At 42.4% G+C, this 19,734-nt stretch overlaps 2 protein-coding genes across 2 annotated transcripts in view; both read left to right on the top strand.

The window, feature by feature from the left end:
* The window catches only part of LOC308320297 (transmembrane protein 266-like), a gene marked incomplete at both ends in the record, with an annotated part of 99,021 nt that overhangs the window by 26,686 nt on the left and 52,601 nt on the right, over positions 1-19,734 (top strand). The window contains 5 exons of the mRNA XM_080770610.1: positions 5,922-6,076; positions 8,888-8,961; positions 10,525-10,581; positions 10,961-11,099; positions 12,515-12,630. Of these exons, the coding sequence (XP_080626736.1) occupies positions 5,922-6,076; positions 8,888-8,961; positions 10,525-10,581; positions 10,961-11,099; positions 12,515-12,630 (541 nt within the window). The remainder of the gene's footprint in view (positions 1-5,921; positions 6,077-8,887; positions 8,962-10,524; positions 10,582-10,960; positions 11,100-12,514; positions 12,631-19,734) is intronic.
* Positions 16,948-18,971, top strand: LOC308314577 (THAP domain-containing protein 1-like; the record flags this gene model as incomplete). The annotated part of the gene is made up of 3 exons (XM_080762207.1): positions 16,948-17,546; positions 17,675-17,807; positions 18,798-18,971. The coding sequence occupies 3 exons, from the start codon at positions 16,948-16,950 to the stop codon at positions 18,969-18,971; spliced, it is 906 nt and encodes a 301-aa protein (XP_080618333.1).

Here is a 19,734-nt window from a genome sequence, read left to right as displayed (position 1 = left end):
AATCAGGTGATATTCTGGGCCAGATCTGACTAGTCTTGGTTTGGCTTGATCTGGCCCCAATCGAGACGTCACTGATTCGTCCAGGTCCTGACCGTGCTTGCTGGGTAAGGTTAAAATAAGTCCATAGGGTTAACCTGTTTTATAGTATACCGGTATGTTGGTATAGTATGTATATGAGATGTTTGAATTTAGAACTTTTTAGCTCAATTAAGGCCCAAAGGGGAAATTAGACCGGGACCCAAACTAGTGAAAATATGTACAAAATGCGTTGCTTTGTGCTGCGTTGCAGGCTTGTGTATCTGCTATTTCACTACTTCTTAATCTTTTAATTAAATGTATTTACAGAAATTATTCAATTTTCTTCATTATATTCATGAAATACTTTTGAAATCAGTTGGAATTGTTTTGAATTGGTGAAAATAAGACTTTTTGTTAATGTTTTTGGAAATTATATATTTCGCCGCCCAAACTATTTGGTAAACAGTGCTCTATAGCAATGATTACTATTGGAATATATTCAACTTTTTAACAATAAATCTTACAGCACCTTTAAACAGGCTAAATAATGATGTAGTTACAGTAAGGCCAGTTCAATGGGGCTGCACTAATAAAGCAAGTCTTTCATACAACACGCTCCCATCTGGTGAGAAGTGAAATCCTGAGATTTTTATGAAATCATGACCAATTAACCGTGCTCACACTAGGCTCCCAAATGGCTGGAAGACCTCGCTTGAAGTTGACGGAAAGATAATAGGCCCATGTGTGAAGCAAATCAAGCGTTTTGCATGTTATTAATGAGTTAGCCATGTGAGAAATGAGGTGATATGATTATGTCCTGCTAAACCCCTCAGGGTCTCTTCTTCTCTAATAGCATGCACAGCGGCTACAATGTTAGCCATCCCTGTATTAAACCCATTAAAACCGGGAAAGCATCTCTTAATAAATATAGCATCACAATCATTTTTTAACCAACCATTATTTTATACTTTGGATATTCCAAAATAGCAATATACAAGCTACAGTATATAAATAGCCTGGCTCTATCCCTGAATCGCTAACCACGCAATATAGGCTATAGGCCTATATATGACTCAAATCTTTGCTTCTGGGTGTCCCTGGAACAAAATATTTTGAGATGGGTGTCGGTGTTCAAATACATATAATTCTGAGGGTCCTTGACATGAAAACGTTCGAGAACCACTCATATGGCAACATTCGTTTTTCAGACAGAAAACTAGATTTGTAGAATCTGCCTCAGGTCTTAATGGCCCGGCTTAACCATTCTAGTAAAACAGACCTGAGTTACAACTGCACATGGACTGGTATTTTACATCTACACAAAATCTTCCCCCCAGAATAGGGATTCTGCTGAGGTTCAGATGGTTGACAAAAGTGGCATTGTAAGGGTTTTAAACATTTTGAATGTCACAATGATATTGTTAATTGCAATTATTTTGGCCATGCTACTCGTGACATGTAATTGTCATATCGTCCCATGATCCTACTTTGTACAATACCAGCTTGTTGCAGCTTGTTGCGAGCATGGGTTGCTTGAAGTAGGCCTAACTAAGCAGCATATTTACTCAAGTACTGTTCTTAAGTAAACTTGTTAGGTATTTTGGTAATTGGTAATTGTTTGAAAACTTTTGTTACTAGTTACTTTGTAGATTTAGATTTGTATTGCGACCATAGGTTGCATTTACAATGAAAACCTGCATCTACGTGTGTTAGTCACGGCTCCATATATGGTCACGCCTCGTGACATCACACCTCCAAATAGGGTCACACCTCGTGACACGTATATGACCACCATATATGGCCGTCTCCATATATGAAGATCACGACACTGACCTCATATAACCCTGGATAACCATGCATGGAGAAGAATGGATCATCACCTAGATCTGCATACGGAGCCGGCCAGCAACTCTATATCTGACATCAAACCTCAAACCCTTAGATCTGTATATGGAGCTGACCTGTTCTGACATTCTATATGTTGATCCCTCCCCACCCGTCCTTCCTGTTCTGACATTCCATATGTTGATCTGACCTCATCAAACCCTGTACACTCAAGACACACTCCATATATGGCCAGTACAGAATTAATTCCATATGTTGATGACCCCCCCCGCCAAAGCGCCAGCGCTCGTCACCCAGACCGATGTGTGCACACAACCTCGCCCATCGCTTCTCGCCCTCAGGGTGTCTTAATGGTTACTAAACATACATTAAGCACTTAAGTTCTATATATATCGCCTATTGTGATCTTGTTGATCTCAATAGGCGATATAACTTATCTTAACTTATATAGTCTTTATCTCAACGAGACGAAAACTGAATATGTAAATATATGCAAATCCAACAATAACCACATTGTAAAAACACTTAACAACAGATATATATGATTATGAACCCAAGTATTTGGGTTCATATATATATCTTCTTCCCAAAAGGACTTTCAAACTAGGAAAGGGCAGAATGTCCTGCAATGACATGCATAAGATCTGGTCATCTCAGCTTAGTAAGATGTTAAAAGTAAAAAATATTTAGGACGACCGTTGAGCCGATTCTACTCTATGGCTCCGAGACATGGACACTTTCAAAGAAATGAGAGAAACGCTCGGAATGCACTTACACGCGCCTTCTAATGAGAGTGAAAAATCTGTCTTGGAAGAGCCACCCATCGACTGATCTAATATGGCAACCTTCCCTGTGTTTCTTCACTAGTCCAATCCAGAAGAACGATACGATACGGATACGATACGAATCCGATACGATACAACTTTATTGTCAGCTTGCACTGAAATTTGTTTTGCGTCCATGACTTCACCGTTCAAGAAACAGACAAGACAGACATACATTACAAAATGGTAGACATTACAGGACAAAAATCACAGAAAACAATCAGGAACGAGAACATACAGTATCCACTGGTTTAACGATTTTGGTTTAGAAGCAATGTACAAACGAGTTCTTTAGTCTGTTTTTCTTAAATGTATGGACTCTAAACCGCCTCATGGAGGGCAACAGTTGATATTCATCATTTAAAACATGTAAGGGGTCAGAAGAGATACTCTTCACAAGTCTAAGCATGCTATTGATCTGGGCCTCTTTAAAGGAATGTACACGACCTCAACTGGCCTACCAACAATTTTAGCGCAGATCTTAATTTGGCTATAGAGTTTGTTCTTATATACCATTGATATAACACAGTTTGATACCATTGATATAACACAGTTTGATACCATTGATATAACACAGTTTGATACCATTGATATAACACAGTTTGATACCATTGATATAACACAGTTTGCCGGCCACTGCTACAGAGCTGACAATGAGGTTATATCTTCCCTTCTTCTCTGGAGTCCTGCCTCAAGGCAGACCAGAGGTAGAAAACTGTCGGTCCCTGATGTCATCGCTAGGGACACATGCATCAGTAAGCAGGAACTGGGGATGGCAATGAAGGACCGGAAAGTCTGGCGTGGCATTGTGAAATCCATGATCTCGACCGCGGTCGAAAGATTATGATGACGATAGAACTTAAGTGCTTACCGGTAATTTATGTTTAGTAACCAGTAAGACGGCCTGAGGGCGAGAAGCAACGCGCGAGGTCACATGCATGCATATACATTTTTAAAACTTTGATATTGATATTTTTACTCAAGTAAAAATATCAATACCACCATGTGAGTACTTCTTCCACCACTGCTGAATGGGAGAGTGGGGTTCGATCCCAGCTTGGTACATAAACTGATACAATATAGTGTAGTACTGTATGTGATGCACCGTGCACACATACGAAAAAGTATAAAAATCACGGCATTCCATCTTTAAGATAATCTTGATTTAGAAGAAAATTTTAATTCCATTAACAGATTCATCGAAATAATGTCATATGCAGCTAAACTGAATCCAAAATCGTTTGGATTCAGTTTAGCTGCATATGACATTATTCAGTTTAGTGGCAAGAAGTGTTGCAGTGACAAAGACTTTTAGGTTATTGACTGATTTTGCAGATATGAAATAAATCATTATTTAAACATTCAATTTCTGTGCCATGGTTGGAGAGAAAGTGCATGGTAAACACTAAACAGTGAGGTAGTTGTGCCAGCGTCAGATTAGCAAGGTGCCAGGGAATGAAGACGTGATCAGAGGAGAGGCACACGGTGCCAGTGTCTGAGAGGTGGGCTGGCCACTGCCAACTTTCCACTCCAGCTGGAGAGACAGTGAGGGGCACTCTGTACCCGCCCACACACACACACACACACACGCACACGCACACGCCCACACACACACACACACACACACACACACACACACACACGCACGCACACGCACACGCACACGCACACACACATCGCTCTTGTTGGGCAGGAACCTCTTATCTTCATATTCAAATTTGTTGTGTTTTTTCTAAAATGAATGCCCTACTACTTGATCGTACTACAGCATCGCACTGTCGCACAAAAGCATCAAACATAGCAGATCCACAAGTGTCTCTGCGTTTTGAGCTTGTGTATCTGCTACTTTTGACTGAAAAGGAACAGTTTTGGACATACTGTATGAGGTTATAATAAGAGTACACTAAAACATAAAACAAATAATTGACGAGCAGATAATTATCAGTTGCAAGTATTACATTTTGTCCAAAGATGCTGTGTGATTGTAAAAGGATGTCGCTTGGATCACTCATGTCAAGTGTGGTTACAGTGAATCTGTTCATTGCTCTTTGAAAAGAAACTCCATTAGGATTCCACTCACACACAGCTGATGGACGAGTTACACTGACTGCTACCCCCCCGCACTCGCTCAATGCAGTCTCTGTCCCCCACAGCTTCGTGTCCTCCTTACTCTGACCAGCATCAGTGGTGGAAAGTAACTGTATATTTACCCCTCTCATCTTATTATAAGTTTTGTTCATTTAAAAAAGATAATTGAAAAAACATGACCCCCTCCCTCACACATAAGGACAATATCAGTCACCAGAAGCAAACAAACGAACCGACTCAAATCGTACCGGTCTGGCGCATGGACTACTTTTCCTGTCTACCTATACCTACGGTACCTCCAGGCAGTGCCTTGCTGGATTCATAATAATTAATCATAATTAATTTTAGGTGAAAGTGATTTGCCGTGAAAGTGAAAGTGTCAAGGTGATTTTTTTACGTGCCAATATATGCCATTGGGCCCCATTATACATTTATCATATTTGGTTTCGGAGGGCATACTATAACACAGTGTTTCCCAACCTTTTTTGTCCCAGGGCACACTGTTCATAGCCTAAAAATCTCGGGGAACACCTAGATATATGGTGTGTATATATAAATATATATGTATTATATACTCATTTGAGTCACTCTGCCGAAGGCATTCAAAATACGTGTGCGCTACCTAAATAATGACCAGAACTACTTTCGTTTTTTTAATTTTTTAATTTTTTTCAAATCCTCAAAAATGATGAAAAACGGCGTGTTGAAATTGCGGAAATTGCGAAATTGCGGAAATGGTGTGTGTGTGTGATCCGTTTGCTGCTTGCTTATGCATACTCTTAACAGTGCGCGCTACTGAAAGGTATGTATATTAGCAAACAGTGACAGGGTGGAGTCACTGTCACAGTATGTTTTGTACCTCACCTAACCTCATGTGCATATAGCCTACCAGTCTCAGTGGGCCAGAGATGTATAATGTGTCTTTGGCTGAGTTCTGTTGCATACTTTATAAAAGTGGTCCCCAAAAGATACATGGTGTCGTCCTGGCTTTCCTGAGACCCAAGCTTACAAAATTGGCGGTCTGAATTAAGACCTATTTAACAGTGAAAATAGCTAATCTACATCTAGCCCTATAGCATCTCCTAACCTAAATGGCTAAAATGTAAATTTTAAAATGTACTGTGCTGTGTGTCCCTGACTGTGCAGGTCCAACTGGCTGAAGCCGTGTTGTGGCCACAGGGTGTCCCTGTGGCAGGTCTGTCTGCTCAGTGCTGGCTTCAACTGTGTCCTGGTGGCCTGTGTCCTGCTGCTGGTGGTCTTTCTGTCCCTGGAACTGCTCATAGACACCAAGCTCCTACAGTGTAAGTCAACCACCCCATAGACACCAAGCTCCTACAGTGTAAGTCAACCACCCCATAGACACCAAGCTCCTACAGTGTAAGTCAACCACCCCATAGACACCAAGCTCCTACAGTGTAAGTCAACCACCCCATAGACACCAAGCTCCTACAGTGTAAGTCAACCACCCCATAGACACCAAGCTCCTACAGTGTAAGTCAAAGCTGCTACAATGTAAGTCAACCACCTCGCACTAGTAGCACCTTCAAGACTCATTTTACACGGCCGTGACCGCCACACTTGAGTTCCTTATGAAAATGTGTTGTTCTTTTTGTTGCATGGTCTTATTCGTCTGAATAATGAAGTGCTGCACACTGCTTTACTGTGCTGTGTGACGGCTCTACGTCACAAACCTAACTTGCCCAAATATATCATTGTTGTCAGGTGGAAACCTTGTATGTCCAAAACTATTCATTTTGTATTATCATTTGAAAAACATTTTAAAATTGTGAAAATAGCTGATCTACAAGCTGAGCTTGCAGATCTGCTATTGTCACAACTTTTGTGTGACACTCTTGTTGCCGCTTATTTTCATTAGTCTGGAGCTAATACGTACTGGAACCACTGATGTAGAGTGATGCAGGTGATAATGAAGCCAGGCTATTGTCAATGGTAGCGGGCAGGCGTCTCAATCGATTGCGGGCCGGTGTCCATCAATTGCGGGCCGGCGTCCAGGAGGCACGAGGCTGTATAATGATACCTGAGGTTTGGCTCCAGGGCGCACAGCGCGGCCAGTCACTTCAGATGTATGTCCAGTCAGCCACTTTGGCCACTGCCAGTCTCACAAGACAAGACAAATGAAGGAGAGAGAGACGTGGAAACTATCTAAGTACATTTTCTCAAGTACTGTACATAAGTACAATTTTGAGGTAGCTTATACTCTATTATTTCCATCTATTTATAAATGCACCACATCTCTGTACGTGTCTACGTCTGTAATGCACATAACTCGAGAACCGTTCACCACTGACTTCAAATTCGACACACGCGTTCAGTTGGGTGGAACGTTGGGTGGTGCTCTGACACGGGTACAAATGAGCATTTGTGCCTGTCGTAGACATGCGCAGAGCAAGTGCAGTCGCTGCCGGCCGTTAATTGGGCCACCTCAGCATCACGCTCTCATCCACATGATTCACTCAGCCAATCACACACTCACTCCATCTTCATACCGGCTACTTTACCGGAGGTTTGCATTTCTCCTCCTGCTTCCTTCCTTGCTTGCTGCTGCAGTATTAGCGCGCTGCTGTATACAAAACTGCTGCTCACCCACCTCCACCCCAGCTACCACCTGTCGTTTTGGATCTACTGTTTAGGTACAGGGGATTCAGAGTCCCTATGGTCGGGACTGATGCGCTTGATCTGAGTACCTAAAAAGCAGATCTAATACATCACCAAACCATAATATTGCTCATCTTATATTCATAAATATATATTCCATCCAATCTTGAGTTGTCCTGACTGAACAGGTATTGCATAGCCGGGTGGGGCATGGATCTCCAACTTCATCTTTACCGACTCTGTGCTCTACAGCCGGGCACCAGTCTAGTGTTTTTTATACTTTATACTTTGACTCCACTACACATCAAAGTCAAATATTTGTATTTATTTTTACTTCAATGTTCTATTTGAACACTTTACTTAGAGATCGCCACCTTTACTTAAAGTAAAAAACAAACAAATCAGTGTACTTGTTTCACCAGTGATTGAGACAAACTCCCACATAGATTAGTACTAGTGTCAGAGGTGATGGAGGGCCGCGGGTTGGCACAGCGGGGATTAATGGACAATGTCAGAGATGTGGGGGGGGATACAGAATGGAGGGATACAGAATGGGAGGGATACAGAATGCTGATAGATGCTATGTGGAAGCAGGGATCACGATGGGTGATGGGGAGAGAAACAGGGAAATTGATTCTGGCACACAGGGCGCACGCACGCACACACGCACGCACGCTGTTGGTGGAACAAGTCAAAGCTCGATCGACTCACAAACTCGATAACTAAGTCTTGTATCAAGTCGTATCCTCAGTACTTCCAAAACACTGTTTTTGCTCAAACTGAAAACATTCCCGGGATAAACGATCTCACGCACGAACGAGGCGCGCACCTGTGAGTCTGCGTGTAAATTCAGCTCACGATGAACCCACACACACACACACACACACACACACACACACACACACACACACACACACACACACACACACACACACACACACACACACACACACACACACACACACACACACACACACTCACCTAAGCACTATTGTCCTTATCGATTCTTCATTCACGGTGTAGGAGTATGACACGAACACTGAAGCAATTGAAAATTGTGAGTCAACAATTTGTCTCTGGACCCTAACCTTATACTTTCTTGTCTCACCGTAGTTTCCAATGCTTTTCCCTTGTCTCTGTACTAGTTTACAATGCTTTTCCCTTGTCTCTGTACTAGTTTACAATGCTTTTCCCTTGTCTCTGTAGTTTACAATGCTTTTCCCTTGTCTCTGTAGTTTACAATGCTTTTCTCCTTTCTCTGTAGTTTACAATGATTTTCTCCTTTCTCTGTAGTTTACAATGATTTTCTCCTTTCTCTGTAGTTTACAATGCTTTTCTCCTTTCTCTGTAGTTTACAATGCTTTTCTCCTTTCTCTGTAGTTTACAATGCTTTTCCCTTGTCTCTGTAGTTTACAATGCTTTTCCCTTGTCTCTGTAGTTTACAATGCTTTTCCCTTGTCTCTGTAGTTTACAATGCTTTTCCCTTGTCTCTGTAGTTTACAATGCTTTTGAGTTTGCCAGCATCATCCACTGGATCAGCCTGGCCATCCTCTCTCTCTTCTTCTCAGAGGTCAGTGTTCTCCCCCAGGGTCACTTCATGCCCGCAACCATCTGCTATTTTTGAATAATGTTGCAATTCTTAACACAAATCTTCTCTTCTGGGGAACCTTGGCACAACACATTTTCAGATGGTTGTCTGCGGCCAAATACAATACCAAATACAATACCACTGAAGTATAATGAAGGGAACTTCAAACAAATGGACGCCCGTTTAGCCTTACGGCCCAAAATGTTAATTAAGAAGTGAAGCGATGGGGGTCATAATTAACACCATGGTTAATGAGCAGCGAGGGATGGAGTTACAGTGACGGGATCCTGACATACACAACACATGTCACTTCGTCACCGCAGCACTGTCACTCGGATGTCACCGCTATTGTTGTCACAACAAGCGGCGGTGTCAGACACAGGTCCCCACTTTGATAGATTAGCCTCTCTATTACATGACAGGACATGCTAATTGGAATGTAAATCAATGGAAAACACACAACCAGTGGTGGAATAAGTACTCTTAATGTAAAAGGTAGCAATATAAAAAAAGGTATTTACTATTTAGGCATGTATTCAACATTTCAAAATGTTGCTTGAGTAAAAGTACAAAGGTATTGGCATTAAAATATACTTTAAGTAAAAGTACTCATTATGGATAATGTCCTATTTCACAGGGTTCAGGGCTCCTTTATGGTTTTCTTGTTTTTAATTTGTACTTTTGAATAATTAAGTACTAAGTACTATTACTTTATTTAACAGAGCAACTTTCACTTGAGTAATATTTGACCAGGGGCACCTCTACTTTGACTCCAGTATACTGGGGTTGAGTACTTTACCTCTACTTTGACTCCAGTATACTGGGGTTGAGTACTTTGCCAACCATTGCAACTCTGTACAGATACTGAATGCTGTGAAGATCAGTAGTCATGTGCCCCCGCTCCTGTTCTTGCTTGGATCAGCGAGGATCGCGCCACGGTCTCATGTGCAGACGCACAGCGTGGAAAAAAAGCTGACCACAAAATCCAGCTCTTGCCACCTGCGGGTGAGTGCAGGAAACAAGCACATGCGCAAGAATTTCACAGGACCGCGCCCGCTTGCATCGCTACCCCTCAACGCACTCTGTCAGTCTCTGTGCATCCCAAAGAATCTCCCACGTCTCATTGAAAATTAATTGCTATAAGGTGCGTCACTCGCTCTCGTCAGCAGCACTATGAAACGGCCTTATAGGCGTGTCACTCGCTCCCAGCCCCGTCTGAAATATGAAATATTCCTGCCGAAAGAATGTAGTGAATGTGATGACAACTCAGTTACATTGAATACATTTTATAGGATGAGTCAGCCTTCACCTAATGCCATTTTTGACGTGCAACACAGACTATAAATTAAGCATATCTCTTACCATAATTATCTCCTCCCTCCCTCCCTCTCTCTGTCTCTCTCTCTCTCTCTCTGTCTGTCTGTCTGTGTCTCTCTCCCTCTCTCTCTCTCTGTCTCTCTCTCTCTCTCTCTCTCTCTCTCTCTGTCTGTCTGTGTCTCTCTCTCTCTCTCTCTCTCTCTCTCTCTCTCTCTCTCTCGCTCTCAGACTGTCCTTAGAATCGTGGTTCTTGGGATTTGGGATTACATCGAGAACAAAGTTGAGGTATGAGGTGTTCCACTCATAATAAAACAACTCCCATTACGGTCGCCATGCACAGCTGAGCTGATCATCTGTTTCCATCTGCTTAATCTGTTCTCTGTGCCTTCCTGCGTCACTCCAGCCACATGCATGTCCTCGCTCACCGCATCCATAAACCACCTCACGGTATGATGTCTCTGTCTGTCGGCTGGAAACCTCATGTGTCCAAAACTGTAACTTTTCCGGATTCAAATAAAAATATAGCTGCAAGCAGTAAGACATAAGCAGAGTCAAGCCATGAAAGTAATAAGCAATAAAGAAAAGGCTATACGGTGTGACTGTGAGCTTCAGTTCTTGACCCTCTACCATATTGCGTGTTTTTGTGTGTGCGTGACTGGGGCAGGTGTTTGACGGTGCTGTCATCGTGCTGTCCTTGGCACCCATGGTGGCCTCCACGGTGGCCAATGGTCCTAGCAGTCCCTGGGACGCCATCAGCCTCATCATCACCCTGCGCATCTGGAGGGCCAAACGCATCATCGATGGTGAGAACATGCACTGTCCTGGACTTGGACTTTATTCTGTTCTTTTGAGCTTCCTCTCCCACTCTAAGAGTGTATCGGGCAGAAAGCTCTTATGGTAACTTTTCATGTTTCTTTTGTAAATTATCCATCCATTCTGAACGGGTATCGCACTATTAATTGATAATGTATTTTAGGCCCACAGTGGCCTGAGACGTTTATACAGAATAAAACGTCCATGAACCTGGCTGCCACATGATGCCCTGGTTTACATCAGCCAAGGGTTTAAGTAAAGTCCATTGTCTAGTTTATGTCTTATAGCACCATTAACACAGTGTCGGTCTGTGACAGCATTTCAATGGGATTAATCAAAGAGCCAGATGATTATAAAAATCCATACTAATAGTAATAAGTCACTTCCATGCTGTCCCGGTGACTCAGAGTCTTGACACTGATGTATGCAGCACATTATTACGGAGTACAATGACAAAATGACCCCATTCACCGCATGATTAGACAAATTATTTACTATTCAGAACAATAAGGCTATCGACCAGCGCTCAGAGTAAATTGCTGCCACTCAGACGCTCTAACGCGTATTGATGGGAAGCAGATCGTAAGCAGATTCAGCGGGACCATAATGAATCTTGTGGCTGTTCAACATGTTAATGTAGGCTGGATCAATAGTGGCTGGGAGGTCACCCCCATAGTGCTGTCTGTCTGTCTGTCTGTCTGTCTGTCTGTCTGTCTGTCTGTCTGTCTGTCTGTCTGTCTGTCTGTCTGTCTGTCTGTCTGTCTGTCTGTCTGTCTGTCTGTCTGTGTCTGTCTGTCTGTCTGTCTGTCTGTCTGTCTGTCTGTCTGTCTGTCTGTCTGTCTGTCTGTCTGTCTGTCTGTCTGTCTGTCTGTCTGTCTGTCTGTCTGTCTGTCTGTCTGTCTGTCTGTCTGTCTGTCTGTCTGTCTGTCTGTCTGTCACTGTCACTGTCACTGTCACTGTCACTGTCACTGTCACTGTCACTGTCACTGTCACTGTCACTGTCTCTCTCTCTCTGTCACTCTCTCTTCTCTCTGGATCGATATCAGTTGGGAGGTCACCCTCCTCATGGCCTCGTGCCCCGGTTGCATGCAGGATCAAATGTTTCTATTCTATTCTATTAGCTTGTCCACCCGGCTCTCCATAGAACTTCAGTTTGCCTCCCAGTACCTGACAAACGCTGACTCATATGCCGGTGGTGGGGCTCCTCACTGGCAGGTGAGCCAGTACAGTAAAACGGCAGCAGCAATACATAAATGTGTGTGGAGTATTCATTGGCATAACAACTGAATTGGGAGTGGTGAATGGTATAGTGCCTTTATGCAAAGCGCTGGGATTTATTCACTTATAGTCACTACAAGCTCACAACGTGTCTGTCTGTCTGTCTGTCTGTCTGTCTGTCTCTCAGCCTATGTGTTGCAGGTTAGGGTGGAGATGGAACTGGAGATTCAGCAGTATGAGAAGTCTAAAGCTATGAGAGAGGAACAGCTGGAGCGGCTGACTCAGATCTGCCAGGAACAAGCTGTGAGTCTGAAAAAACACCTTGAACCAGTGTTTCCCAAACTGTTCCGTTTCTTACTGACAGCAACGCTATGCTAGATATAGTTTTCTCTTTTTCTAAGCAACGTGTAGTCGGATAAAGGTGGTACTACTTTGATACAGAAATCAGGAAATGGGGGTGCTATTAGAAATGTGAGAACCACTGACTTGGAGGTATACCCATAGTCACTGAAAATAAAACTAGTGAAATGCTTCCAAGCTAGTCTCAAATCTCTCAACAATCAACAGACATTGATGAGACAACAAACAACAAAAAGTTTAAAAAACAACGTCTAGTGGAGCTCTCTGATTTGTCTCTCTTAGCTATGGGATCCTTTTGGCCTGAAAAACATTTAATACCCCCTGCCCTAGTCTAAGAAACTGACCAAAATGATATTGTTACACTTATTCAATAGTAGGCAACAAAGTCTTATGCACACCTGTATGCTCTGAGACTGGTGCGAAGGCAGGGCTCAATGTATTCACCTGTATGCTCTGAGACTGGTGCGAAGGCAGGGCTCAATGTATTCACCTGTATGCTCTGAGACTGGTGCGAAGGCAGGGCTCAATGTATTCACCTGTATGCTCTGAGACTGGTGCGAAGGCAGGGCTCAATGTATTCACCTGTATGCTCTGAGACTGGTGCGAAGGCAGGGCTCAATGTATTCACCTGTATGCTCTGAGACTGGTGCGAAGGCAGGGCTCAATGTATTCACCTGTATGCTCTGAGACTGGTGTGAAGGCAGGGCTCAATGTATTCACCTGTATGCTCTGAGACTGGTGCGAAGGCAGGGCTCAATGTATTCACCTGTATGCTCTGAGACTGGTGCGAAGGCAGGGCTCAATGTATTCACCTGTATGCTCTGAGACTGGTGCGAAGGCAGGGCTCAATGTATTCAGAAAAATGCACATAAAGTGCACAAAGAACCGCACACCGTCTGCACTTGCAATACGAACTTTATTATGCCTGGAGAAGGTCTTTGACCGAAACGTTGCCAATAACTTTATTATGCCTGGAGAAGGTCTTTGACCCAAACGTTGCCAATAAAGTCGTATTGCAAGTGCAGAGGGTGTGCGGGTCTTTGTGCACTTTATGTGCATTACACTTATTCAATAGAGTACATTGTAAATGGTGCATATGTACAATTATACAGCCTCTATGCAAAGCCCTATAATGTGCAATACATTCACCCATACATACAGCAGTGTCAGAGGTAAACCATGCAAGGGACCAACCTGCTCATTGGGAGCAGTTAGGATCAAATTGGGAACATTCCATTTTCAGATGCACTAGGCCTACCTCCTGAGTCACAATACTACTACACTACTGTAGGCTATACCTCCTGAGTCACAATAGGCACTACTGTATGGCTACCTCCTGAGTCACAATACTACTGTAGGCTACCTCCTGAGTCACAATAGGGCCTATTCCTATTAGTATTAGCCTACCTGTGTTAGAATTTGTATTTTCAGTCCAGTCCCTGACGGCCAACGACACACATGCATCCACGTTACCCTCAAGTCTTAACTATTACTAGAAGCATCATTTTAATACCATAGATTTCACTGTGTAGTTTATGAATTGAACACATTGATAAATTTATCTGCTGCGTTTCCAAAGGCTGTGGATGACAGCGCAGTGTGAAGGCAAACGCAGCAAATTAAATGTGCAAGAATCCCAACTTCTCCGCCCATTCGCATCGAGTCTAGTATTAGGTGTGAATGCGACCTATGCTACATTGATGCAGACTCAGAGCCATATGATATAATGGAGTAAGTTCCTACAATGAACAAGCCTCCCTTCAAAGCGCTGCTCATCAGCGATGGTGAATGTAAAACCAGGGTATAAATAAAAAGCCTTGTGATAGGCGGCAGCAGCGTTTATGTAGTCTAATATAAAATATAACCATCCCATGGCGCGCACTGCCTGCCCCTGCATGCCTCTGCATGAGCTGCCTGTCAGTCTGTGTGTTACTCGATGCGTTAGTAGAAAGCAGGCAGAGACGGCCACAACTCTGTTGTGGTCTGGACTGGAAGTGTCATTTAAAAGCCTGATAGGGTTGCGTGCTCTAGTCTAGGTTTTTTATGTCTATAATGTCGTGTTTCATAAAAAAAGGACATAATGCCCGCATGTGCGTATGCGCTGCACTATACGTGCGACGGTGCGACACAAAATGTATTAACCGGTTTCATGAAATATAATTTTGGTTAATCTTGCCAGATTAATTTAGCCAGTTAAAGCTGCTATAAGCAATAATATGTAAAATTTTTAACCCATTGCTGGCTGTCTGAATACAAAAAAGGTAATTAAAAATGTGACATATTATTGCTTTTAGCAGATGTTAAGTCTTTGAATCAGATTTGAATCGATCAACAATTACACAAAAGATTGAAGCCTTTAATATTGTGTTCTAATAAAAATTCATATTTACATGACGGTAAAATTACGATATTGGGTATTATCGGTATTCGATATTATTTATATACTCCACGATATTACAGATATTGATTTCAAATATCGCGGTAAACGGTAATATCGATATATTGCCCAAGCCTAATAGCCACCAGTCCTGTCCTGAATATTATTGTATGAGACAATAATAAACTAATGCCATAACCCACCACAGCCCCACCATAACACATGCATGTTGCTCTGGGTTGTACTGTAGTTTCATAAACCACCAGAGGAGGGCAGCAACATCTCATATAAAAGTTCAAGGTCCATAGGATACAAAATATGTCAAAATGGACTTACTGTATACTGTATAGCCTGATGAGGTCAGCCAGCTTAAAGAAGGCCCTGTCGAAACAAAATAATATAAACTAAAATAAGAAATACAAACTTGCATCCAACCATCCACACACAATTTGTTAATAATGCTTTTTCTAACACGCACATGCACACACACACACACACACACACACACACACACACACACACACACACACACACACACACACACACACACACACACACACACACACACACACACACACACACACACACACAGTTTAGATAGGCCTGCATCCCTCCTCTCTCCATTCCCACCCTTGCTCCATCGATCTATTCAATATATTGTTTCTGCCACAGTTCCATTTGTTCTTCTCTTTGGTTCTCTCTCTTTTCTGTCTCCTCTCTATCTTTCACACTCAGTTCCTCCACTTCTCTCTCGTCATCACAACCCTGAACCCTCTCACCATCCAACACACTTGCTCTCCTACTCACCTTCTCTCCATTCCATCCCCACATATGTGCTCGTGCACGCACGCATGGCGCACGCACGCATGGCGCACGCACACGCACACACACACACACACACACACACACACACACACACACACACACACACACACACACACACACACACACACACACACACACACATAATAAAGACTCTGTCTTTATTCTTCATTCTCTCATTTATTGCAAAAATGTGTATACCTTAGGTGTGTATCAAAAACAAGTTACATTGAGTTCAGAGATCGGTATAAGGTTCAAGGTGGACCTTATCGTGTCTTGTGTATACAGGTACATAAGAGTCAAATATATTTTTGCTCTGCTTCTTTAGACATTGTAGCAGTATAAGAAATGTTTAAACAAAGACAGTAGGCCTAATAAGAAAAAAAAATATCTTTCTTTTATTCATTCTCGGGTTAGAAAGCTCACCAAACGAGTTTTAAATCTCTTTTGAAAACCTTTTGTAAAAATGGGTTTTATAATTGTATTACTGTTTTATTTAACGTATTTATCTGTATTGTTATGCACCTGGGGGTGCCAAGGTACACAACAAAAAACAGGGGAGACGCAGTTTACCAAAGAAATGTAATGTATTGATTAACCAAAAATAAGTAATCAAACGATAAATCAGGAATAAACAGATGAAGTGTGGAGATCAGTATTCAGTGGTGTAGTGCATGTATGCATGAGTGAAATGTATGTGTGTGCGTTTTGTATGTATTAACAGAAATGTTGAAAAGTGTGCATGGTGGAAAAGGTGCAGGAGGCAAATATAAAGAACAGAACTGGGGAAGGACTTAACTGGGGAAGCAGGCATTTATTCTCCTCTTGCACAAAGTCTAGTAAGGGTTTACTTCCGCTTTACTTCCGCGTCTATGCAAAACAGATGGAGAATTCCTTCAGTATAATCATAGCTTTATTCCGATACTGTTAACTAAGCTAAATTGTTCGTTTTTGTTGTACTTTTTTTTGTCCAAGTCTGTGTTTATGTTGTTAATGTACGTACCGTTCGTTTTCATCGTTTGTTTTGTCAGTTAGTTAGTTACCGGTAGTTAAGTTTTAACATGAAGAAAACCACGGTGAAGTTGATGAGGAGGGCAGTGGGCTCTACCGAGCATTGCTCAGTGCCTCTTTGCACTGCATCAGCTCGGTTTACAACATTGAGTTTTCACCGTTTCCCAGAAGATGCTGAAGTAAGGGCTAAATGGATTGTTAACATTAGAAGAGACAATTTCACCGTCACTCCTCGGTGCTACGTGTGCAGTAGGCACTTCATGAAAGAAGACGTGATAGAGACTCCAGGTGGACTTCATCGCATTAGAAAGGGGGCCTTGCCTGTGTTGTTTGAGTGGAATAAATATGAAGTCCATCAATGCGTTAGTGTTTGGCAGAGGAGAGAAAGACCTACTAACTGCCCAGATCAGATGGCGATGGATGGTGCAGCAGCTGCTGCTGGAACTGTCATGGAAGTGACCACGACTTGTGACCACGACTACTGCACACCCCCTGAACCTGCCGCTGTTGACCTCGCATTGAGTGAGAGGGATGACATGAAGGATGTAATCACTCAACTGAAGAAGCAAGTGGAGGACTTGTCACTGAAATGTAGGTTTGGACTACATCGATTTGAAGGCTCAGACTCACAGACTAGACACTTCACAAGGTGAGAATAACTTGCATAAAGCATACCAATTTCATTTATTTATTGTGTAAATTTATTTATGTAAATGTCATTACATGAAAGTAACCTTGCTCATGGTTATAAACAATGACAATCCTAATTTGTCCAAGATTTGCTACCTATGAGCACCTGGTGGTGTTTTGGGAACTGATTGAACCATCCACAGCCAACATGATCCGAGTCACCCGGGCACGGAGAGCCCAGCAGAGGAATGAAGAAATATTTATTCCATGTACTTACTCGGTAAGTTTACTCAGGCTGTTTTAATATTTTGTACTGTGCTAATCGTTACTGTATAATCGCTATACCAGAGGAGTAGCCAACCTAGCACTGGGGCCAACATTGGCACAGGGGAGGGGAACACTGGCATAAGTGTGTGAGAGGGAGAGAGGATCTTTTAAAAATAAAATAATTTGTAGTACTCTCACATATGTATGCAAATGACATTCTGCACATAATTCTACATTCATTCAAACTCAGAACTCTGAATGGGGAGGGAGTCTGAGAGATACAGTAGGTGGGTTATTGGTCTGAATCTAATGATCCTTGCATCCTGATGTGAAAGAAAATATATTGACAACCAAAATATGTTGGAAATATTAATTGATGTGATGTCATAATTAAAATGAAGATATGAATGCCACATTGACTATCAGGAAGCATTGACCCTGACATTGTCATCGAGGGTAGTAGTATTCAGGTTGTATCAGAATTTAAATATCTAGGAATTACACTAGACTCAAACTTTACATTTAAAAAACATGTTAAACATTTAGCCAATAAAATCAAATTCAATGTATCTAATTTCAGACACATAAGACCATATCTAACAACAGATGCAGATAAACTCTTCATGCATGCTATGATTGTCTCACACATAACCTACTGTTTCACAGCCTGGTCGCAGACAAATCAGACAACTTTAAAATCACTGTACTAACAGACATCAAGAACACTTGACCAAAAGCCCAAACGTTACCACCATTGCTATAGTTCAAAAGTTACTTAATTTTGACAGATTTAAACATTTTGCAGATGCTTGTTTCATTTTTAAGATCATAAATGGACTTGCACCACTGAAACAGTTCATAGGTCGAAGGGACAGTGGTGACAGAGCAACAAGCGCAACTACCAGAGGGGACTGTGGAGTACCAACCAGACGTAGTGTGTTGTATGTGTAGTGTGTAAAACACACTAGACATAATTGTCTATGTTTTGTACATTCTCTTTCAGAGACATGCTCTGCTTCCGTGGGATGAATTCTTCCTTTTCCTCATGTACCTGGCGTTGGGGTCCACAGAAGTTGACCTGGCAGATCGTTTCGGGATCCACCCATCAACGGTCAGCCGGATCATAACAACGTGGACATATTACCTGTACTTTCTGCTGGGCTCACTGAAAATTTGAATGTCCCAAGAGGAAGTTCAGGCTGTGTTGCCGAGGGAGTTCAGGGAGAGCAAATACGCTGATACACAGGTAAACGCAATCACTTGCATTAGTCTAGACTAGATGGAAAGGGGGTCCACAGCACACATAGGGTGGTCAGTAGCTGTCAGTAATAATAATAATAATGAATTGCATTTTTATAGCGCTTTTCTATGCACTACGTGCCTACTCAAAGCGCTTATAATGATTAATTCATTCATACATTGGGAAGGGCAGCGTAGTCTTAATGTTGTGTGAGCATGGGCAGATCAATGTATCTCTCCAGACATTGTTAAAACCTGAGAACTGTTTTCTCTGCATCACTTTGACCTAGAAAAATCATTTATGATGTTACTTCATTTTGTAGGTGATTATCGACTGCACAGAGCTGAGATGCCAACAGCCAGAAAGCTTGTCTCTTCAGAGTGAGATGTTCTCATCCTACAAGTCACATTCCACCCTGAAGGGCCTGATTGGCATGGCACCTCATGGAGCAGTCACCTTCATCTCAAACCTGTATTCTGGCTCCATCAGTGACAAAGAGCTGTTTAAGCAGTCAGGCCTCCAAGACCTGCTGACAAAGGATATGGCTGTGATGGCAGACAAGGGATTTTTGATTGTTGACTGTATCCCAGGTCAACTGTATCGCCCACCCTTCCTCTCAAAACAGAGCCAGATGCCAGCAGGAGATGTTAATAAAACCCAGGAGATTGCACACCTTCGAGTCCATGTTGAGAGAATAATC

The sequence above is a fragment of the Protomyctophum bolini genome, assembly GCF_963924005.1.
Source record: "Protomyctophum bolini genome assembly, chromosome: 1".
Taxonomy (NCBI): domain Eukaryota; kingdom Metazoa; phylum Chordata; class Actinopteri; order Myctophiformes; family Myctophidae; genus Protomyctophum; species Protomyctophum bolini.
The sequence above is the reverse complement of the archived record's forward strand: the minus strand, read 5'-3'. Positions and strand labels throughout refer to the sequence as shown.